We start from the raw sequence: 18,354 nt of genomic DNA on the forward strand, positions 1-18,354 counted from the left end.
CCCCCAAAATGTTGATAGTGGGGGATTCATCTATGGCAATGTCATCAAATGTCAAGGAATAATAGTTAGATTCTCTGTTGGTGGAAAAGGTTACTGTCTGGCACTTGTGCAGCACAGAAACGACTTGCCACTTGTCAGCTCAGGTCCATGTCTTGCTGCGTTTGGGCATGGATTGCTTCAGCATCTTAGGAGTTGTAAATGGTGCTGAAATCATTAGTGAACATACCCTGACTTTATGATGGAAGTAAGGTCACTGATGAAGTAGTTGTTGTTGGACACTCCCCGAGGAACTCCTGTCATGATAATGTCCAGCCTTCAGTACATTCACTGATGCCATCCTTGAGATGCCAACAGGATGAAAACAGCAATGCTGCACTACAACTATATTTATTCTATTTGCCTTCAAACTAGCCCACAACCATCCAATTGTTTTTAAACAACTTGGACATTGCATGGAATTTATTCTACATAGAATCATAGAATAATATAGCATAAAAGTGGATATTCAGCCCATTGACTCTGTAGCTGTTGTGTCGAAGAAAATTTGAATTGGCTTACTCTCTAACTCTTTCCCCATATCCCTGTAATTTTCTTCCTTTAAGTATGTATCCAATTGCCTTTTGAAAGACATTCTTTCTACATAATTTGCCCATATACGTACAGCAAAATAAATTATGCTGATTTTCAACGTTGTTCAAGATTTTTAACCAATTTTGATCTTGTTCCCTCAACTCCATGATCACCATTTAAGAATATTGACTATTCAGACCTTCCATAGCTCTGAGCATTTGTTGATCTGATATCTCAATTGGTTAAAAGCCACACATAACTGAGACACTCAAACAGGAAGACTTCCAAAAGAAACCTATTAGCATTATAGAATCACAGAATAGTACAGCATAAAAGTTCAGATAACTCACCATGGCAGATCCAATTGGCAATATAATTGATCTTAATTCCTTCGGATTGGCAAGATAAAATTGGCTGGGATATGTACTCCTAACCTTTATTTTGAGGTATTCGTTTTTGCAGGTAGGATCAAACTCATACTCACTGTCGTGCCCAATGAAGCGGCACAACCTGTCAAAGCTTAGTTCACATACAACTAATTATCACTTGGGCAAGGTCCCAGAAAGCATTAATCATTTGCAGATGCCTTCAAGAGAGGAAAAGGGGAGAAAAATAGCAATAAAATCAGGAAGGAGTTTTTAAAATGGTGGCAAGTGACAAGCACTCTTAGCGCCAGAGACCCAGGCTCAATTCTGGCCTCAGGTGACTGTGTGCTGTGTAGTGGGTCGGATCTCAAACAATTATGAGACAGAGTACAGGAATGAGATAGAGAATCTGGTGAACTGGTGCGGCAACAATAATCTCTCCCTTGATGTCAACAAAATTAAGGAGATGGCCATCAACTTCAGGAAGTGTAAAGGAGATCATGCCCTGTCTGCATCAACAGGGACAAAGTGAAAAGGCTCAAGAGCTTCAAGCTTTTAGGCGTCCAGATCACCAACAAGCTGTCCTGGTTCCCCCATGCTGATACTATCATTAAGAAAGCCCACCAACGCCTCTCCTTTCTCGGAAAACTACGGAAACTTGGCATGAGAGCTATGACTCTCACCAACTTTTACAGATGCACCATAGAAAGCATTCTTTCTGGTTGTATCACAGCTTGATACGACTCCTGCTCTGCCCAAGACTGCAAGAAATTACAAAAGGTCATGAATGTAGCCCAATCCATCATGCAAACCGGCCTTCCATCCAATGACTCTGTCTATACTTCCCATTGCCTTGGCAAAGCAGCCAGCATAACTAAGGACCTCACGCACCCGGACATTCTCTCTTCCACTTTCTGTCAGGAAAAAGATACAAAAATCTGAGGTCACGTATCAACTGACTCAAGAACAGCTTCTTTCCTACTGCTTTCAGTCTTCTGAACCTATCTTGCATTAAGTTGATCTTTCCTTACACCCCAGCTATGACTGTAACACTACATTCTGTACTCTCTCGTTTCCTTCTCTATGAACGGTATGCTCTGTCTGTATGGTGGGCAAGAAACAATACTTTTCATTGTATGCTAATACATGTGAAAATAATAAATCAAATCAAAAAAAAATATTTTCCCTGTGTTTGTGTGGGTTTCCTCCCACGGTCTAAAGATGCTCAGGTTAGTTGACTGGCCATACTAAGTTGCCCCTTCATGTCAAGGGGATTAGCAGGGTAAATACGGGGTTAGAGAGATAGGGCCTGGGTGGGATTGTTGTCGGTGAAGGCTCAATGGGCCAAATAACCTGCTCCTGCATTGTAAGGATTCTATGAAAGTTGGACTAGGCTCTTGGTCCCAGCTAAGCTATTTTTCTTCAACAAGTCAATTCTGTAAACCTATTCTTGTAATTGAACATTTTGATTCCTAGAATCAGCCTTGTTGATTTTTCCAATGCATCAATCTCCAATTAAAGATGATGTGCCAAATTTGCCTACAAAGTTCCAAATGTGGCCTCACTATTGAGCTATACAATAGTTTAATTATTTTTGTTATCAAATAACGTTTCTTGGCAGTCAGGTGGTAGAAGAGAAGGTCATTGCTGGCCACCGCTCTAATAACAAATAAAGTGCTGGGAAAATTGAGCAGTCGTGGTAGGCATCTGCAGAAGGAGAAATAGAGTTTATGTTTCAAGTCCAATATAACTCTTCTTCGGAACTGAGTGGATTAAAATATAAACTTGGTTTCTTGCTCCATTGATGCTGCCCGACCTGTTGAGTTTGTCTAGCTCTTTCTGCTTTTGTATCAGATCTTCAGCATCCACAGTATTTTGCTTTTATTTTAGCTAAAATAAAAACATCAGATTTACAAACCTGAACATGTTTGTTCCTAGAAGCATATATTTGAAGAGCTAGTACAGACAGGGATAGTTGGTAAGTTACAGATTAATGCCTACTGCAGTAAGTCTGATTAATTCAGGCAAGTGCACAATGGCTTTGTCTTTGCCTCTGAAATACATCCCAACTTGAGTGACCTTCCTATTTCTTATGTTCTTATGATAGCTTTATTAATTGCATAAAAGCAAATTACTGCAGATACTGGAGTCTGAAACAAAAGCAGAAAATCTCAGCAGGCCTGACAGCAGATAGAGAGAGGATAGAGCTAACAGTTCCAAGTCTGGATGACCACACACAGTGAAGAGCAAAAAGTTTGTGAAAATTATTTAAAAGCTGCAAGAGTGCCACAAGAAGAAAGGACTCGCAAATAAATGACACCCATTATGAACTGAATATTGGAATGTATCTGCTGCCTTGGTACCAATGTTGGTTTCCTGAATGATTATTCTTTTATCCCCCACCCTTGCTCCATCAGTCACTGTGAATAAGCATCTGGTCAGTAACAGCAAACGTTTGGAAGCTGAACAAAGTGACAGTGTAGTGGACCTATAAGCACATTGTGCAGTTTCAATGTGTTGAAAGATCCTCAGAAATAGAAATATTTCAACAGTAATTGAAGAAGATTACTTCGAGCTCGATTTGGAATAAATCATTACCCTGAACACCTATGGTTTGTAAGTGGATTACTGACATTAATATTTATACTTGTAACCTCAGCTGCCCCTTTCCAGGATAACTTCCCATTTCTATATGCAATGTACTTTGTATTTAAACAACACAGGTCAAGAAAGGGTGAGAAAATTGGATTCTTTTTACTATGTAGTTTTTTTTTCCTAAATTTTTTGAGGCAGGCCTTGAGTAAATTCAAAGGGACAGTCTTGTGAACTGTAAACTAGAAAATTGATGCAGTGCCATGGCGTACACCATTCTTATCCAATCAAAAGACTGGAAGAATGCCATGTTGTATTACCCTGATCAGGGAAGCTGGATAACTTGGATACATTTGCCCCACTAGCCCAGTTTGTGATGATTTACATAAAAGTTTCACAGCATGACATTGGATACATGGCACAGAACAGGCTATTTGGCCCAATCAGCCCACGCCAGCAGCTCTGCGCACTCGAGCCCCTCTTTTCTCATCTAAATCTACCATCATCTCATCACTGACAATCAACAACAAACAAGGGAAGGCTTGCAGTTTTACCATACAAGGCACATTTAACAACAAAGAATAGTAGACTTTGAAAGTACCAAGAAATTGGATGGAGGATCATCATTATGTTAGAATATTGAAGTCTAGGGAACAGGAGAAAGGGGCACGTAGCATTTTATAATATCAAGGCTTTTAATAATGTGGAAAGGGAGAGGAAGTTAGCAGGATTTCTGACAATTGCATTTGTTTTCTTTTTTCTATGATTGTATCATGGTCACATATTGAATACTCACCTGTTCCAACACAATCTATTCCAGTGGAAAGTGGCAAACATAAGTATTGGAATCAAAAATAAAGAAACCTTAGCTATGATGATTCCCTGGTATTCATACTGAATTTTGATGCATCTTGTTGTCTGCACGTCATGTGACTTAACAGGGAACTTGGAAATCTACAATCTTTCTATTGTTACTACTTGGCCAAAATAAAGACAAGTATGTTTGTATAAGATGAAGACATATGGGAATGCCTGGGGGTTAGTCATTCCATCAGATCCTTGGTGCTGGTCATTGGGGATTTACATTAATGGGCGTATAGTTTAAGTTCAGTTGTCAATGGAATAAACTGTTAATATTTCAGAAGACGTTTCTGCTCCTGTCAACAGAAAATATAATACCATTGAGAACACAAACACAATGAGATAATGATGTTGTCTTATGAAGCAATGGTTTGGCCAGAGTAGAGTTTTGGGTGCAGTTTTCCATAGTCTATTATAAAAAGGACATATCAGCCATAAAGAGCACATGTTAATTGAAACAATACTAGAGATGAGGAATTACAATTATAAAGTGAGATTTGAGATGTTTGGATTATTTTCAAATGGTGTGTGAGGGCTAAGAGAAAATTCAATGGAGGTTCTTAGAATTATGAAGGTTTCAACAGTGAGTAGGGAAAGATTATTTCTTCTGACGGGGAAGTCAATGAAGAGACCATCAATGTACAACTGCCACAAAAAGAATGAAGTTAAAAGAAATTTCTCTACATGATGACTGTTGGAACACAGATTGCTTTGCCCATGGGGTAAAAGTGAAGATGAGGTCATTGCATCTTTTAACAGATAAACATTTGAAGTACAGGAAGATATAAAACTATAGAGAAGACAGCAAGGCAGTGAAGTTAGTTTGGAAACTCTAGCAAAGAAAGTACACAAACATGATGGGTCAAATGGCCTCCTTCTGTGCTGTGAACTTCTGTAGGTCTGTTGCACTGTTTGCAAAATCACCAATTTTTTGAAAAGTCAGTTTAGTGAATTAATTTTACCTCTCCATTTGTTTCCATTTTAATACTCAGCCGTCCACCATCTCTCAGAGATGTGAAGCAGACTTCCAACGGCATACTGGGACAGTCAATGTCTTCAGGTACAAGGAAGTTCTGATTCATCCACATCACAACCTGTAAAGAGGACGGCAAATGAAACACAGAGGGGTAACCTCAGTAACCACATTCAGACAGCTCTCAATACATCAGAGGAAACTTTTTTTTTATTCTTTCATGAGATATAAGCAATTGCTGGCTGAGCCAGCATTTGTTGGCAATTCCTAATTGCCCTTGAACTGCGTGGCTTGCAAGATCATTTCAAGATGCAATTAAGGTCAACCACATTGCAGTGGGTCTGGAGTCACACATAGGTCAGACTAGGTAAGGAAGGCAGATTTCCTTTTTTAAAGGGGATTAGTGAACTGGATGGTGTTTCTAACAATCAACAATGGCTTCATGGTCATCATTAGACTTTAAATTCTAGATTATTATTGAACTCAAATTTCACCATCTGCCATGGTAGGATTTGAACCTGGGACCTCTAGGTCCAATGACATGACTCTGGGTCCAGTGACATGACTACCAGCTCCTGCAACCACAATTAGCCCATTTCATATACACTATAGAGGAAGTATTAACTTGTAAATCTCAACCAGCTCTTAACATATAATACCTGTAAAACCATCACTGAAACAGACCAACTTTCCTCCTTCATGTGCCCATCTGCTTCATCACAGCTCTGTTTTGAAGAATAAAACTAAAAGAACCCATAGTTTCATTAGGTAGAATTTTACAAACCCCACCAGACAGTTTGCACATGTTGGGGCCCATAAAATTCACTGAGTAGCTTTTCCACCTACCACTGAGCCAGAAATTTAACTGGGAGAGGAGGAGCATGCTAGGCCCTCAGGCAGCCCCATTTGAGGCCTTTAAGTGACCAATTATCGGTTATTTAAAGACCACTTCTAGTCCACCTTCAATTTTGAGATCAGTAGGAAGAGCACAAGGATGGGTGGTATGCCTGGTGCGTTAGCCTCTATCCTGGTCATGCCACACCACAAACGCCTGCCCTTGCCCCAAACCCCACGGTTCTCCCTCCTCCGTCCAGGCATTTCCCATGCAATCCCAACACACCCTCTTTCTAATCACTATTTTAAATATCTCCCATTGGTGTTCTAACAAATCGATTTACTTTCCCATGGTCCATTCTTATCCCCCTCAAAATTAGCTTTGCCCCCCCCCCCCCAATGTACTACAATAGCTTTAAAGTTTATTTATTAGTGTCACAAGTAGGCTTGCATTAACACTGCAATGAAGTTAATGTGAAAATCCCCTAGTCGCCATACGCCGGTGCATTTTCGGGTACACTGAGGGAGAATTTAGCATGGCCAATGCACTTAACCAGCACTTTCGGACTGCGGGAGAAAATCGGATCACCAGAAGAAACCCATGCAGACACGAGGAGAATGTGTAGACTCCGCATAGACAGTGATCCAAGCTGGGAATCGAACCCAGGTCCCTGGCCCTGTGAGGCAGCAGTGCTAATCACTGTACCGTCTTACTTAAGTCTCTCAGTTATTATTTTAAGCCTTATTAGGTTATGATTGCTATTGCCTAGTACCTTTAAAAATAAATCACAGTAAACAAATGTTTTAGAGACGTAACGTTACTGAAAATATAAGTTACAAGCAGCCCGCTATAATGAGGGGTGTGTCTCAGAGACTATTACGATGTGGAGCACATTTCATTTGATTATAGTGAGTAAATTAGAATCATAGAATCCCTACAGTGCAGAAGGAGGCTATTTGGCCCAACAAGCCAGCACCAACAATTCCAACCAGACCATATCCCCATAACCCAATGTATTTACCTTGCTAATCCCCCTCACGCTAAGGGTCAATTTAACATGGCCCAATCAACCTAACCAGAGTGTGGGAGGAAACTGGAGCACCTGGACAAAACCCACGCAGACACGGGGAGAACATGCAAACTCCACACAGTCACCCAAGGCAGGAAGCTAGAGGAGAAGATTCCAGGTATGCACAATGGCTATAGTGAAAAGTTCACCTCAGAAGTTGTTGTAAGGAAGGTCACATCATACTAGAGATAGAAAGACTTGCATTTATGTTGCACTTTTTATGATCACTGGATGTCCTAAAGTGCTTTATAGCCAATGAAGTACTTTTTGAAGTGTGGTCATTGTTATAGACTGATGGTGAAGGCACAGCGGTTGTGGTACAGTACTTGTCTCACCGAGGCACCTACAGTTATCGAAGTATTATAGAAGAGGACGTTCTAAGCAAGAAGTTTATTTCATAGATGATGTTACGCCTGGTGCCTCTGCTAAAGAGCACACAGAACACTTATGTCCATTTTTAAATGATTTAATGATAATACTTCGTAATTAAACACGGTAGTTCTTAGACCTTTGCAAACATAGAGCAAATCTAAAGAAGTCGTGCTCTAATAGACATCTTATTAAGCCAATCTAATTCTTATAACAGTATATTAACATGAAACCGGGCTCCATATGGATTGGGACAGTTCACACCCTCAGTGATTAAGATTATTACATTCGCTGGTTATCTCAGATCATTTGGATTATAACCACTCATACTCCATCCTGAAAAGCTAGAAATGGACCTCATTTTAATCTTCTTTCTCTGTTTTCTGCTTGCCAGCTGGTCAGATTGAAAGTCTGTCTGAGTGGGAAGGCCTGCACTGGGGTGCTTCAACCAAGAAGTGGAAAAGAAGAAAGGTGGGACAGGTGGGATTGGTGGTGGGGAGGAACAGAGGTAGATTCAGGTCACAGTGGAGATCATATGTTGACCAGGAGACTGCCCTGTCCATGCTGGGGGTGTTTAAATTCCACCCCCTAAGCCTTATCAGACTGTTTCAGTGATATGGGCACTTGCCATACACATTTTTTCACTCTCACCCTTGCCCCATCTCAGTATTATGATTGTGCTCTTCAACTTTAGCTTTTTGTTCATTAATCTCTCCCCCCCTTTCTTTCTGATAGATCTTCAACCCATTCTTTGGGAGGAATTAAAACCTTTGCAAAACTTCACCAGTTTTAGCCATCTCTACAGCATTCAAAAGTCACTGTGCAACATTTAATTACTTTGTCCTGAATTACCTCAAAGTCATTCAGCTTTAGTGATGCCCTGCACTATGGCCTCTGGCCTTTCACCCAAGGTTCAAGATCAATAATAACAAAATAACCATAGGATCAAGATGCATTCTGACTCACCCTCTGTACACGCTCACTGACTGTGAAGGTGACATAACTCTGAAGCTCAGAAGCAGTCCCTGGAGTGCGTTGGGCATACATTGAGAATCGAGGCAACTGCCTTGTCAGCTCGAACACGTGGAACTGCATGCTGCTTAGAAATATCACGGTACATCCACTTTAATTCAGACATCTTCATGTTTTTTACGTTCATCCAGTTCAACAAAATAGTTTTACAAACACATTTACTCAGCTGAATTTCTGTATAATTCTAGAGATCATATAGATAATGGCACACTGACTTGAGCTCTCAGAGCTGCTGCTCACAGTACAGTGATCACTTCTATCATGTTTGATGTTTTACATCTTTACAGAAATGTCGAACAGTTTTCCAGTTTACTATTTGAACATGACCGACCATCCTGCTTTGGGCGAAGCAGTAATGCATTCCATTGCAGTTTCAGGAATAGTGACATAAGAATAGATATATGACTTCAAATGAAAATAGAGAAAGTATGTGCCTATTCAAACATCTCAGCAACTTCCAACGTTCACATACAATGCTGCATCAGTCATCTTGTCTAATCACCTTTCACACATAAGATTCCAAAAAATGCAAATTAATTTGCAACATACCATACAACCATTTGTATGGTTATACACCAGGCCATACAACTCACTGAGCTTGCCATTTTGGACACAGCAGCTCTATTCCAATTCACTACTCTTTCCCCATGTATCTCAGCAACTTTACCTCCAAATAAGCATCAAACTCCTTTTTAAAAGGAACATAGAAGAGATGATTTGATTATGATGTATTTTCAAGCAATGCCATGGGCTCTTTCTTAAGAACTTGAACAGATAGACAGGACCTTGGTTTAATGTGTTGTCCAAAAAAAAGGAACTTCCCACAGTGCACAACTCTCAAACTGCATACAGGAATATCAGTATGGACTAGGTGATCAAATCCTAAACCACAGCTTGAAACTCCATCCTTGTGACTCCAGTGGAAGTCAGCCAAACTAACACACTGTCTCAATAAAATGTATGTATGTACTATCAAGTTACAACACATTTGCCGAGTCTCCCTCTAATGTGGGATGAGCCTAGCCTTCCTCTTAAACATGGGACAGTTATGTTGGTGTGACATACTTCACATTTTCCTTGCAAACAGGCTGGAGACAATGAATATTCATGCAGTCACTTTAGAGTGCGCTGGACACCAAGTGTTTCTCTCCAAAAACAAAAAGCACAGAAACAAAGACTCCATATGCTCAGTACACTAGGTAGATTCTCTGTGTTATCCCATTGCACTGCTTAATTCACATCAGTAGGTATTGGCATCTGTTTGTACCACTATGATGTTTGGCTCAATATTTGTAATTTACACATTGTGCTATTATGGAGTGCGCAAAGTATCCTCTCACATTCTCACCTGTTTCTATAGCCCACGAAAGCCTTGATATGCAGATCCACTGGAATATCTTTGGGTGGAATGATGGGGACAAGGATCTGTCCGGAGAGACTGTGTGCACTGGGGTGAACCACATGGGACTCACCATCAAATATACCCTCAGCAAAGATAAGCACAGCCCGAATGATGGTATCTACATTTAAAACACACACACACACTCTATAATATGAAACAGCAGCAATCAGATCTAAAGACGATTGTCCATTTTTTAAAATTCATTTGTGGAACATGGGCGTCACTGCCTGGCCAGAATTTATTGCCCATCCCTAGTTGCTCTTACTGAATGGCTTGCTGGACCATTTAAGATGCGAGTTGAGAGCCAACCACATTGCTGTGGCTCTGGAGTCACATGTGGGCCAGACAGGTATGAATAGCAGATTTCCTTCCCTAAAGGACATTAGAGAATTAGATAAGTTTTTCCCGACAATTAACAATAGTTTCATGGTCATCAGTAGATTCTTATTTCCAGGTTTTTTTTTATTGAATTCAAATTCTACCGTCTATCATGGCAGGATTTGAATCCAGGTCCCCAGTACATTAGCTAAATCTCTGGATTAATAGTCTAGCAAGAATAACACTAGGCCGTCACCTCTCCCTATTTAGCTAGTTAGAGTTCGAAATAATAGCTCAGTCGGTACAAATGCAGAAAATAGGTTAGTGAATAACTACTAAAACTGTACAGGAGATATTTCTCCACACAAAGGAGTTCATTAACATTTGACCAATTTGCACAGGTAGCTTTTGAAAACTCACTTATAAAGTGACACTCCATGGTACAATGAAGGTGAAATCACACATGTCATCCAATAACTAGATTATCTGTTTTTAAGTGGGGCTGGTTGATGGAAAAATGTTGGCCAAGATACTGACAAGAAAGCCTCTGCGCTTCTTTAAAATAATCATAATAACACAACTACTGTTCCAAATGGTGTGTTTGCTAGAGGTGAGGGTTGCAAATGAGTTTGCTCGAGTACACAGCATCATTCAGATTCAAAGGTTTTGATAGCAAAATTGTGCAAAGAAGATGGACTTCTGCAATATTAAATAGTCAGAAATTAATTTTAAAATTACTAAAGTTAGCAATCAAAAAAATCACTTGTGACCCTGAATAAAAAACAGTAGGGCATCTTTCTGAATAATATTTTTCCTGTTATCTGTACTTAAGTGTCTCAAGGTAAACTCACCATTGGATGTAGAAATGTTCAGCTCCACATGCGGACTTTGGTTGGCGGTGCCAATGTTGACAGATAAGCCTGTCTGTAACTGCGTATTGGCTGGAATAATGCCTATCTGTCCATCCCCTTCTCCACCCAGGGCACTCAAGGCAACCTGACACAATGCAACATGTACATATTTGGTTAGCTGTGTAACCACATTTCATGCTCACCAGTCATCCGTTCACAAAATTCTCTGCCAGTTATGCAGTATGACCACGTCGCCAATTACTGAAACTCTCAAGTCAAGCACAACACAGGTATTGCTCCCTGTCATGACCCTCTCAAGCACCCCCTGGCCAGGTACAATAGGGTTTAAATTTCACTTCTCACTGTCTCATGTAGCACATCTAAGTCAGGTAAATCATGGATTAAATGCATTGTACATTGTAGGGAGAAAATAATTCTGAGAAAAAAAATTTTATTGTAGCAAACAACTTGAATGGCCAAGCCAGAAAAGTAGCAGTTTGACGTAAGTGTGCTGATTCTCATTGTTTATAGCAATTAACAGAATGCTTCCAGCTAACGATAATTGGTGTAGATGAAAATAGCTATGTGATTTAACCACTGACCTACCTTTGAATTTTCCTCATAGTTACGTAGTTCGAGCAACAGGTTCTGTTTCCGTTGGCTCAGCTCACGGATTAAGTCTTGTTCTGCATTTGTGTCCATCAAATTCCCTTTCATCTCTCGACTGGCAGGAAGATAACCCCGAACTACAGAGTGGCAGAGAAGTAATTTGGAATATCACTTTCGCTCTTTTTCTTCTGAAGTCACTGATTATGACCTCACCAAAGCAGGTATCCTTCATAAATGACAATGAAAAGTATGGGTTGAATTTTAGACTGGGAGCAGTGACCTTGACCCCCAGTATAAAAGTCAGGGGGCAAGCCTGTCTCTAATTGGACAACTCATCTGCAGCCATTTAATAGTTATTTGCCCATTAATTGGCTTGAGTTGGAAATCCACTCCCACCTGAGAGCTGCCAGCCAATCAGGGGGCCAGGAGTGCCACTGGGTGTAGTGGTCATTGCTAAGATCACAATCTACCCCATATGAAGCATGCTGTGATGGAGCCCTGATGAAAGCAAGTCTGGGATCTCATCTGGGTCGGTCTTTTGGGTTTTAGGCCAGTAGGCTCCAAAGGGTTGGGAGTGCTGGGGTGGAGATGGCAGGGGGCAGGGAAATGAGGTTGGGAGGAACAACAACTTGTGGGTAGTTCAAGGGGGTGGGTGAAGGAGAAGAGTGTGTGTTCAAAGGGCATTGGAATTCTTAAAGGAGGCACCCCCACCTTTTGCCAAGCCACCAGTCAGTCAGGTAAGACATGGCACCAGCCTCCCCTGCCACAGCAGCAGTAGAAAAAGGCCTTTAATTGGCCACATAGGAAAGCAGGCTGCCCAATGCCTTCCCCCTACTGCCCAAACCTTATGTTTTGAAATCATTATACCACTCTTTCAGGACTGTCACCGTACCATGAGTAGTCTTAGTGTTATAAACCCTCACACAACACAAAACATTGGAATAAATGGGGACCATCTGATTAGAATTCATTTGTCAGGGAAAAGAAAGTTAGATTTACCTTCTCCTTCGATCGAGCAGCAGATGAGCTGCGTCTGTCCATCCATCCTGTAGTCTTCCTCCACAATTCCAGCAACAGAGTTAGTAAAGTTGTCCTTGAAGATGACCTCACCGGTGCGGTCACTACGGGCGTCAATCTGCCGGATATTTCAAAGACAGTTCATGAATGGTTATCATCAGCAGTAATATCAACAACACAGTTGATGAGTGAAGAATCCCCTGCTGTGAGTTCCTTTCACTTTTCCAAGTCCTGATGCCAATGAGAGAGCTACTGCTGAGCCTCTACCTGTTGTAGATCATTTGCCATGGCTCTTCTGAAGTTGGTTGCATGTGTGTTGACCAAAACTCATCAGATCAACATTGAGTGTGGCTTCTACTTTGATGTCTATTCCGCTTACTTGCAGGTCTAGCAAAACATCTGAAATTAATTTTGGGTTGGTTATTCTGTTCAGTGCATCTGAAATAACCATATTTGGTTTGTAACAGACTTTGGAGTCATATCCCTATTTCTTTTAGAAGTTGCTGCAGTCTAAGTGGTATCCTTGTCAGTGCCTTACATTAAATCATTTCTAATGATTTGGAGTCATTTTCCACAGTGAACTCTTTCTCAAATGTCTCATGCTCAATATTCAAATACAGTAAGCCCTCCCTTAATAGTGCCTCGCTTAATGTTCTTTTGTTTTAATGTAGTTAATGAAAGTGGGGTCAGTTCATCCATTTAATGTTGTCAGTTTCACTTTAACATTATTTGCCAAAGACTTCTGATCCTATGCTCGACTGCTCATACAACCTTTATCCCATGCTTTCTGATCTTGCTCTCAGTGCCTCTTACCTCACTGCTGTCCTTGCTCCCGGGCCTCACTTTCCATCCTTGCCCCAGACCTTGCATCCCACCCTTGCTTCTTGGCCTTGCCTCCTGCTACTGTTGTTGCCTTAGGACTTGGGGGTCTGTTGTGCTTCTCCTGGCTGCTCGCTACACTGCTGTCTCCGCTCCTGGTTTCACTGTTGCTGGACTCCCACTGAAATCCTGGACTCCATCTAGGCAGAAGTTGGTCAGTGCAGCAAGTTCTGGAACTTCAGCTAATAACCACAACAGCCAACTTCTGCTACTAGATGGAGCCTGGTGAATCTAAATTAAAGTACTGAGCAGCAACAATGCATACATTCCTGAAAACTTTAAGTGAAATACAGGTCCCCATAGGAATCAATGATAAAACCAGAGTTAGATTCCTTCAGACATTCCCCACCCTGAAAAGACAATGTCCACGTTGAAATACTGTACCATAAATGTGCAGTCCTAACTGAAACAACTTGCAAAATAACATACATCACTAAACATAAATGAAATAAAATATAGCATGCAATTAAAAAATACTCTCACTGTACAGGTGCCAGTACTGTAAAGTACTTTCAGACTGACCAAGTTCTATCTAGTGACAGAAGACGGTTGGTGCTTTTATCTGTTGAAGTCCTAAAGTTCCCTGCACTGACCAACTAAGGCACCAAATAGAGCACAGGACCTCAGTGGGAGTTGACCACCTGTGAAGCTAGGAACAGAGGCAGCTGTGGGGTGAGCAGCCAGTTAAAGAACAGCACTAGAAAAGAAGCAGTCTCATGACATCAGGTTAAAGTCCAACAGGTTTATTTGGTAGCACGAGCTTTTGGAATGTTGCTCCTTTGTCAAGTGAATGCAGGATTTGTTTCACAAACAGGGCATATATAGACACAAACTCAATTACAAGTTAATGGAATACAAGCCTTAACAGGTAATCAAGTCTTTACAGGTGCAGACAATGTGAGTGGAGAGAGGGTTAAGCACAGGTTAAAGAGATATGAACTGTCTCAAGCCAGGACAATTAGTGAGATTTTGCAAGCCTAAGCAAGTTGTGGGGGTTACAGATACTGTGACATGAACCCAAGATCTTTTCCTGCAGCGTATCAGGTAGACAATGACGGCCGAATCGAAAGAGTATGTATCGTGCACCTGGTGGATGGTGTTCTCACGTGAGATGATGGCATCCATGTCCATGATCCAGCATGTCTTGCAGAGGTTGCTGTGGCAGGATTGTGTGGTATCGTGCTCACTGTTCTCCTGAAGGCTGGGTAGTTTGCTGTGAACAATGGTCTGATTGAGGTTGTGCGGTTGTTTGAAGGCAAGTACTGAGGATGTGGGGATGGCCTTGGCAAGATGTTCGTCTTCATTGGTGACATGTTGAAGGCTCCGGAGAGGATGTCATAGCGTCTCCAATCCAGCATCCTCACAGCCCCACTGCTTGCCTTCAAACAACTGCTGCAGGAAAGGATGTCCCAAGGCCATGGTACATTGGCAAGACCACGCAAACGTTACGGCAACGGCTGAATGGACACGTCCAACAATCACCAAGCAGGAATGTTCCCTTCCTGTTGGGGAACACTTCAGCAGTCAAGGGCATTCAGCCTCTAATCTTCGGGTAAGTGTTCTCTAAGGCGACCTTCGAGACACTCGACAATGCAGAATTGCCGAGCAGAAACTGATAGCCAAGCTCCATACACGAGGACGGCCTCAACTGGGATCTTGGGTTCATGTCACACTTCCTGTAACCCCCAAGACCTGCCTGGGCTTGTAAAACCACACTAACTGTCCTGGCTTGAGACAATTCATATGTCTTTAACCTGTGCTTAACCCTCTCTCCACTTACATTGTCTGCACCTGTAAAGACTTGATTACCTGTTAAGACTCGCACTCCAACATTATCTTGTAATTGAGTTTGTGTCTATATACACCCTGTTTGTGAAATAAATCCTGCTCTTACCTGATGAAGGAGCAGTGCTCCAAAAGCTTGTGCTACCAAATAAACCTGTTGGGCTTTAACCTGGTACTGTGAGACTACTTACTGTGCCTACCTCAGTACAACGCTGACAACTCCACATCAAGAAAAGAAGCAGGATATGAGGCTGGAGAGCCTATGAGAACCTATGATTCACCATGCGAACCTAAGTAATTTCACTGAATTTGCAATTTTCAGGAACACAATCATAACTTTAATAACATCAAGTGCAATTGGTTTCTGACTTGCATAGCACACTCCTAACATGCTTTTTGTTTGGTCATATCTTTGGTAGCACCTCTGGAACCAAATCTTCTGCATTAGCCAGGCCAATGTCCTCCTACACCACCTGCCTTGCAAAGATCTTGAAATACAGGACGGTTTGCAACGAATGCACTTCCTACACAGCTTGCTTGCTTTTCGCAATACTGGTAGTTGACTCAATACTTGCAGACATTGTCTCTAGCCACAATGGTTTCATATTTTCTGCTGACTTTTAGCAGTGTGTCAATATATTGACCATTCTTTTTCACCAAAAGCTGTTTTTGGAAGGCTTCAATTACCCCTGCTATCTTTAGCACCATTATTCATTCAGATAATTCTGCTTCTGAAAAAATCTCAGTTCCTGCCCTTATCATGAAATCTGCTGTTGAACTAATCAATTGACTCTTCTAATTGTTGACTGTAAGCCATCAGCTCCAATCAGTATATTCTGAAGTTCACCTTTACACAAAGCTGATCTTCCAGCATATTTCACAGCTTAACAAGGTCCTTATGATCCTCCTCAGACAGGTCTGAAGCATTGACTCGTTGCAGCAAGCCCTCATATTTAATTTTCACCACTTGTTTATCTGGTTCTGTGATAGACAAATCTAAAAAGTGTAATTTCACCCTCTGTTTAAAAAGCTTAAATTCAGATGGGACATCTGTTATCTTCTGATTACTGTTGGAGAATTTGGTAGTCACCTTTCTAAAGTCCTCTGTCTTTTACAGACATCAAAACTTACAGGGAATTTGTTTCCTCTCCACAGAGATATTCAGTAATGCAGTTGCTTTTTTTCATTCTTGCCCCTCTTTTTGATTGCAGTTCACACTACATCATGGTGGGGCTGTCTTCTAATTATGCACGCTTTTCATTCTTTGCAGAGGAATGGCACCTGAGGCTGCCTTATGGCCCAGTAGCTTTTCTGCTAACTTAAAACTGACTGCACAGCGCAAACCCAAACTGACTCATTGTTCCCACTCATCAACAATCCGCTTTTTCCAGAAACTAGGTACTCTGTCTTCAGGGTTTCAATGCATGTACACCTTCTGCTAGAAGTAAAATAAAATTACTGAGGATACTGGAATCTGAAACCAAAAGAGAAAAATGCTGGAAAATCTTAGCAGGTCTGGCAGCATCTGTAAGGAGAGAAAAGAGCTGACAAAGGGTCATCTGGATTTGAGACGTCAGCTCTTTTCTCTCCTAACAAATGCTGCCAGACCTGCTGAGATTTTCCAACATTTTCTCTTTTGGTTTCTGCTGGAGATAGGCTATATTGCAGCAAATCTTGACTGTGGCTCCTCTTGTGTTCTTAAAACTTACATTGCTATCACCATTTTGTGTTTCTAGCTTCTTTCCACAAACTCACCATCGAGAATCTGGGAGCATGTTTGGAAAAAGCATCTAGTTGCTTAGTCAATTTGTCCAATATGGGGAGGCATGGTGGCACAGCGGTTAACACTGCTGCCTCACAGCGTCTGGGATCTGAGTTCAATTTCAGCCTTGGGTGACTGTTTGCGTGGAGTTTGCACATTCTTCTGTGCCTCTGTCGATTTCCTTTACGTGTTCTAGTTTCCTCCAACAGTCCAGAGATGTACCGGGTGAATGGACTGGCTATGTTAATTTGTCCCTTAGTGTCCGAAGACGTGTAGGCTTAGTGGGGAAATGCATGGGATAATGGGGATGGGGCCTGAGTGGGATGCTGTGGTTGGAGCATTGGTGCAGACACGATAAGCCAAGTGGCCTCCTTCTGCACTGTAGAGATTCTATGATTCTAATATTACTTTATTTAATTTATTTGCCAGAAGTAGGTTTACATTAACACCGCAATGAAGTTACTATGAGAATCCCCTAGTCGACACATTATGGCACTTGTTCGGGTACATTTAGCATGGCCAATGCACCTAACCAGCATGTCTTTCGGACTGTGAGAGGAAACTGAAGCACTCGGAGGATACCCACGCAGACACAGGGAGAACGTGCAGACTCCACACAGACAGTGACCCAAACCAGGAATCGAACCCTGATCCCTGGCGCTGTGAAACAGCACTTCTAATCGCTATGGCACTGTGCCAATTTCTGTGACAAATCACATGTAAGATTGATTAACTATAAGCAGGTTCTACTTACTTGTGGATCAAAACTTAATATATGTACATACATGTTACAGGAGAGTTCAACAAACTCTAGGGATTCAACACACACAGTGACCAACAACAATACCAGCAACATAGCCTGCTGGTCACATGCAGCTTTAGATCCTGGTTCCATGGTGACACATTGACAGAATATGAAAATGGTTTCCAAGTGATATTGCAACAATTGCCATTTGACATTTTTGCCTTGGACAGCCCAAGAACAGAATACCGTAAGTCTGAATTATAACAATTACAGCCAATAAAACCCTGGGTCACAAACTATAAACAGTCTTGTGCTAATTC

At 41.5% G+C, this 18,354-nt stretch overlaps 1 protein-coding gene across 4 annotated transcripts in view; it reads right to left on the reverse strand.

The window, feature by feature from the left end:
• Window positions 1-18,354, reverse strand: part of bbs2 (Bardet-Biedl syndrome 2) — a 73,234-nt gene that overhangs the window by 17,632 nt on the left and 37,248 nt on the right. For 3 of the 4 annotated variants that reach the window (XM_080187200.1, XM_080187197.1, XM_080187198.1), the window contains 6 exons: window positions 12,846-12,981; window positions 11,844-11,983; window positions 11,238-11,382; window positions 10,015-10,186; window positions 8,601-8,733; window positions 5,351-5,482 (listed from right to left, as the gene is read on the reverse strand). In XM_080187200.1, the coding sequence (XP_080043326.1) occupies window positions 5,351-5,482; window positions 8,601-8,733; window positions 10,015-10,186; window positions 11,238-11,382; window positions 11,844-11,983; window positions 12,846-12,981 (858 nt within the window). The remainder of the gene's footprint in view (window positions 1-5,350; window positions 5,483-8,600; window positions 8,734-10,014; window positions 10,187-11,237; window positions 11,383-11,843; window positions 11,984-12,845; window positions 12,982-18,354) is intronic. The other variant, XM_080187199.1, reaches the window with a different exon arrangement.

The sequence above is a fragment of the Carcharhinus amblyrhynchos genome, chromosome 4, assembly GCF_965287045.1.
Source record: "Carcharhinus amblyrhynchos chromosome 4, sCarAmb.v2.hapA, whole genome shotgun sequence".
NCBI classification, from domain to species: domain Eukaryota; kingdom Metazoa; phylum Chordata; class Chondrichthyes; order Carcharhiniformes; family Carcharhinidae; genus Carcharhinus; species Carcharhinus amblyrhynchos.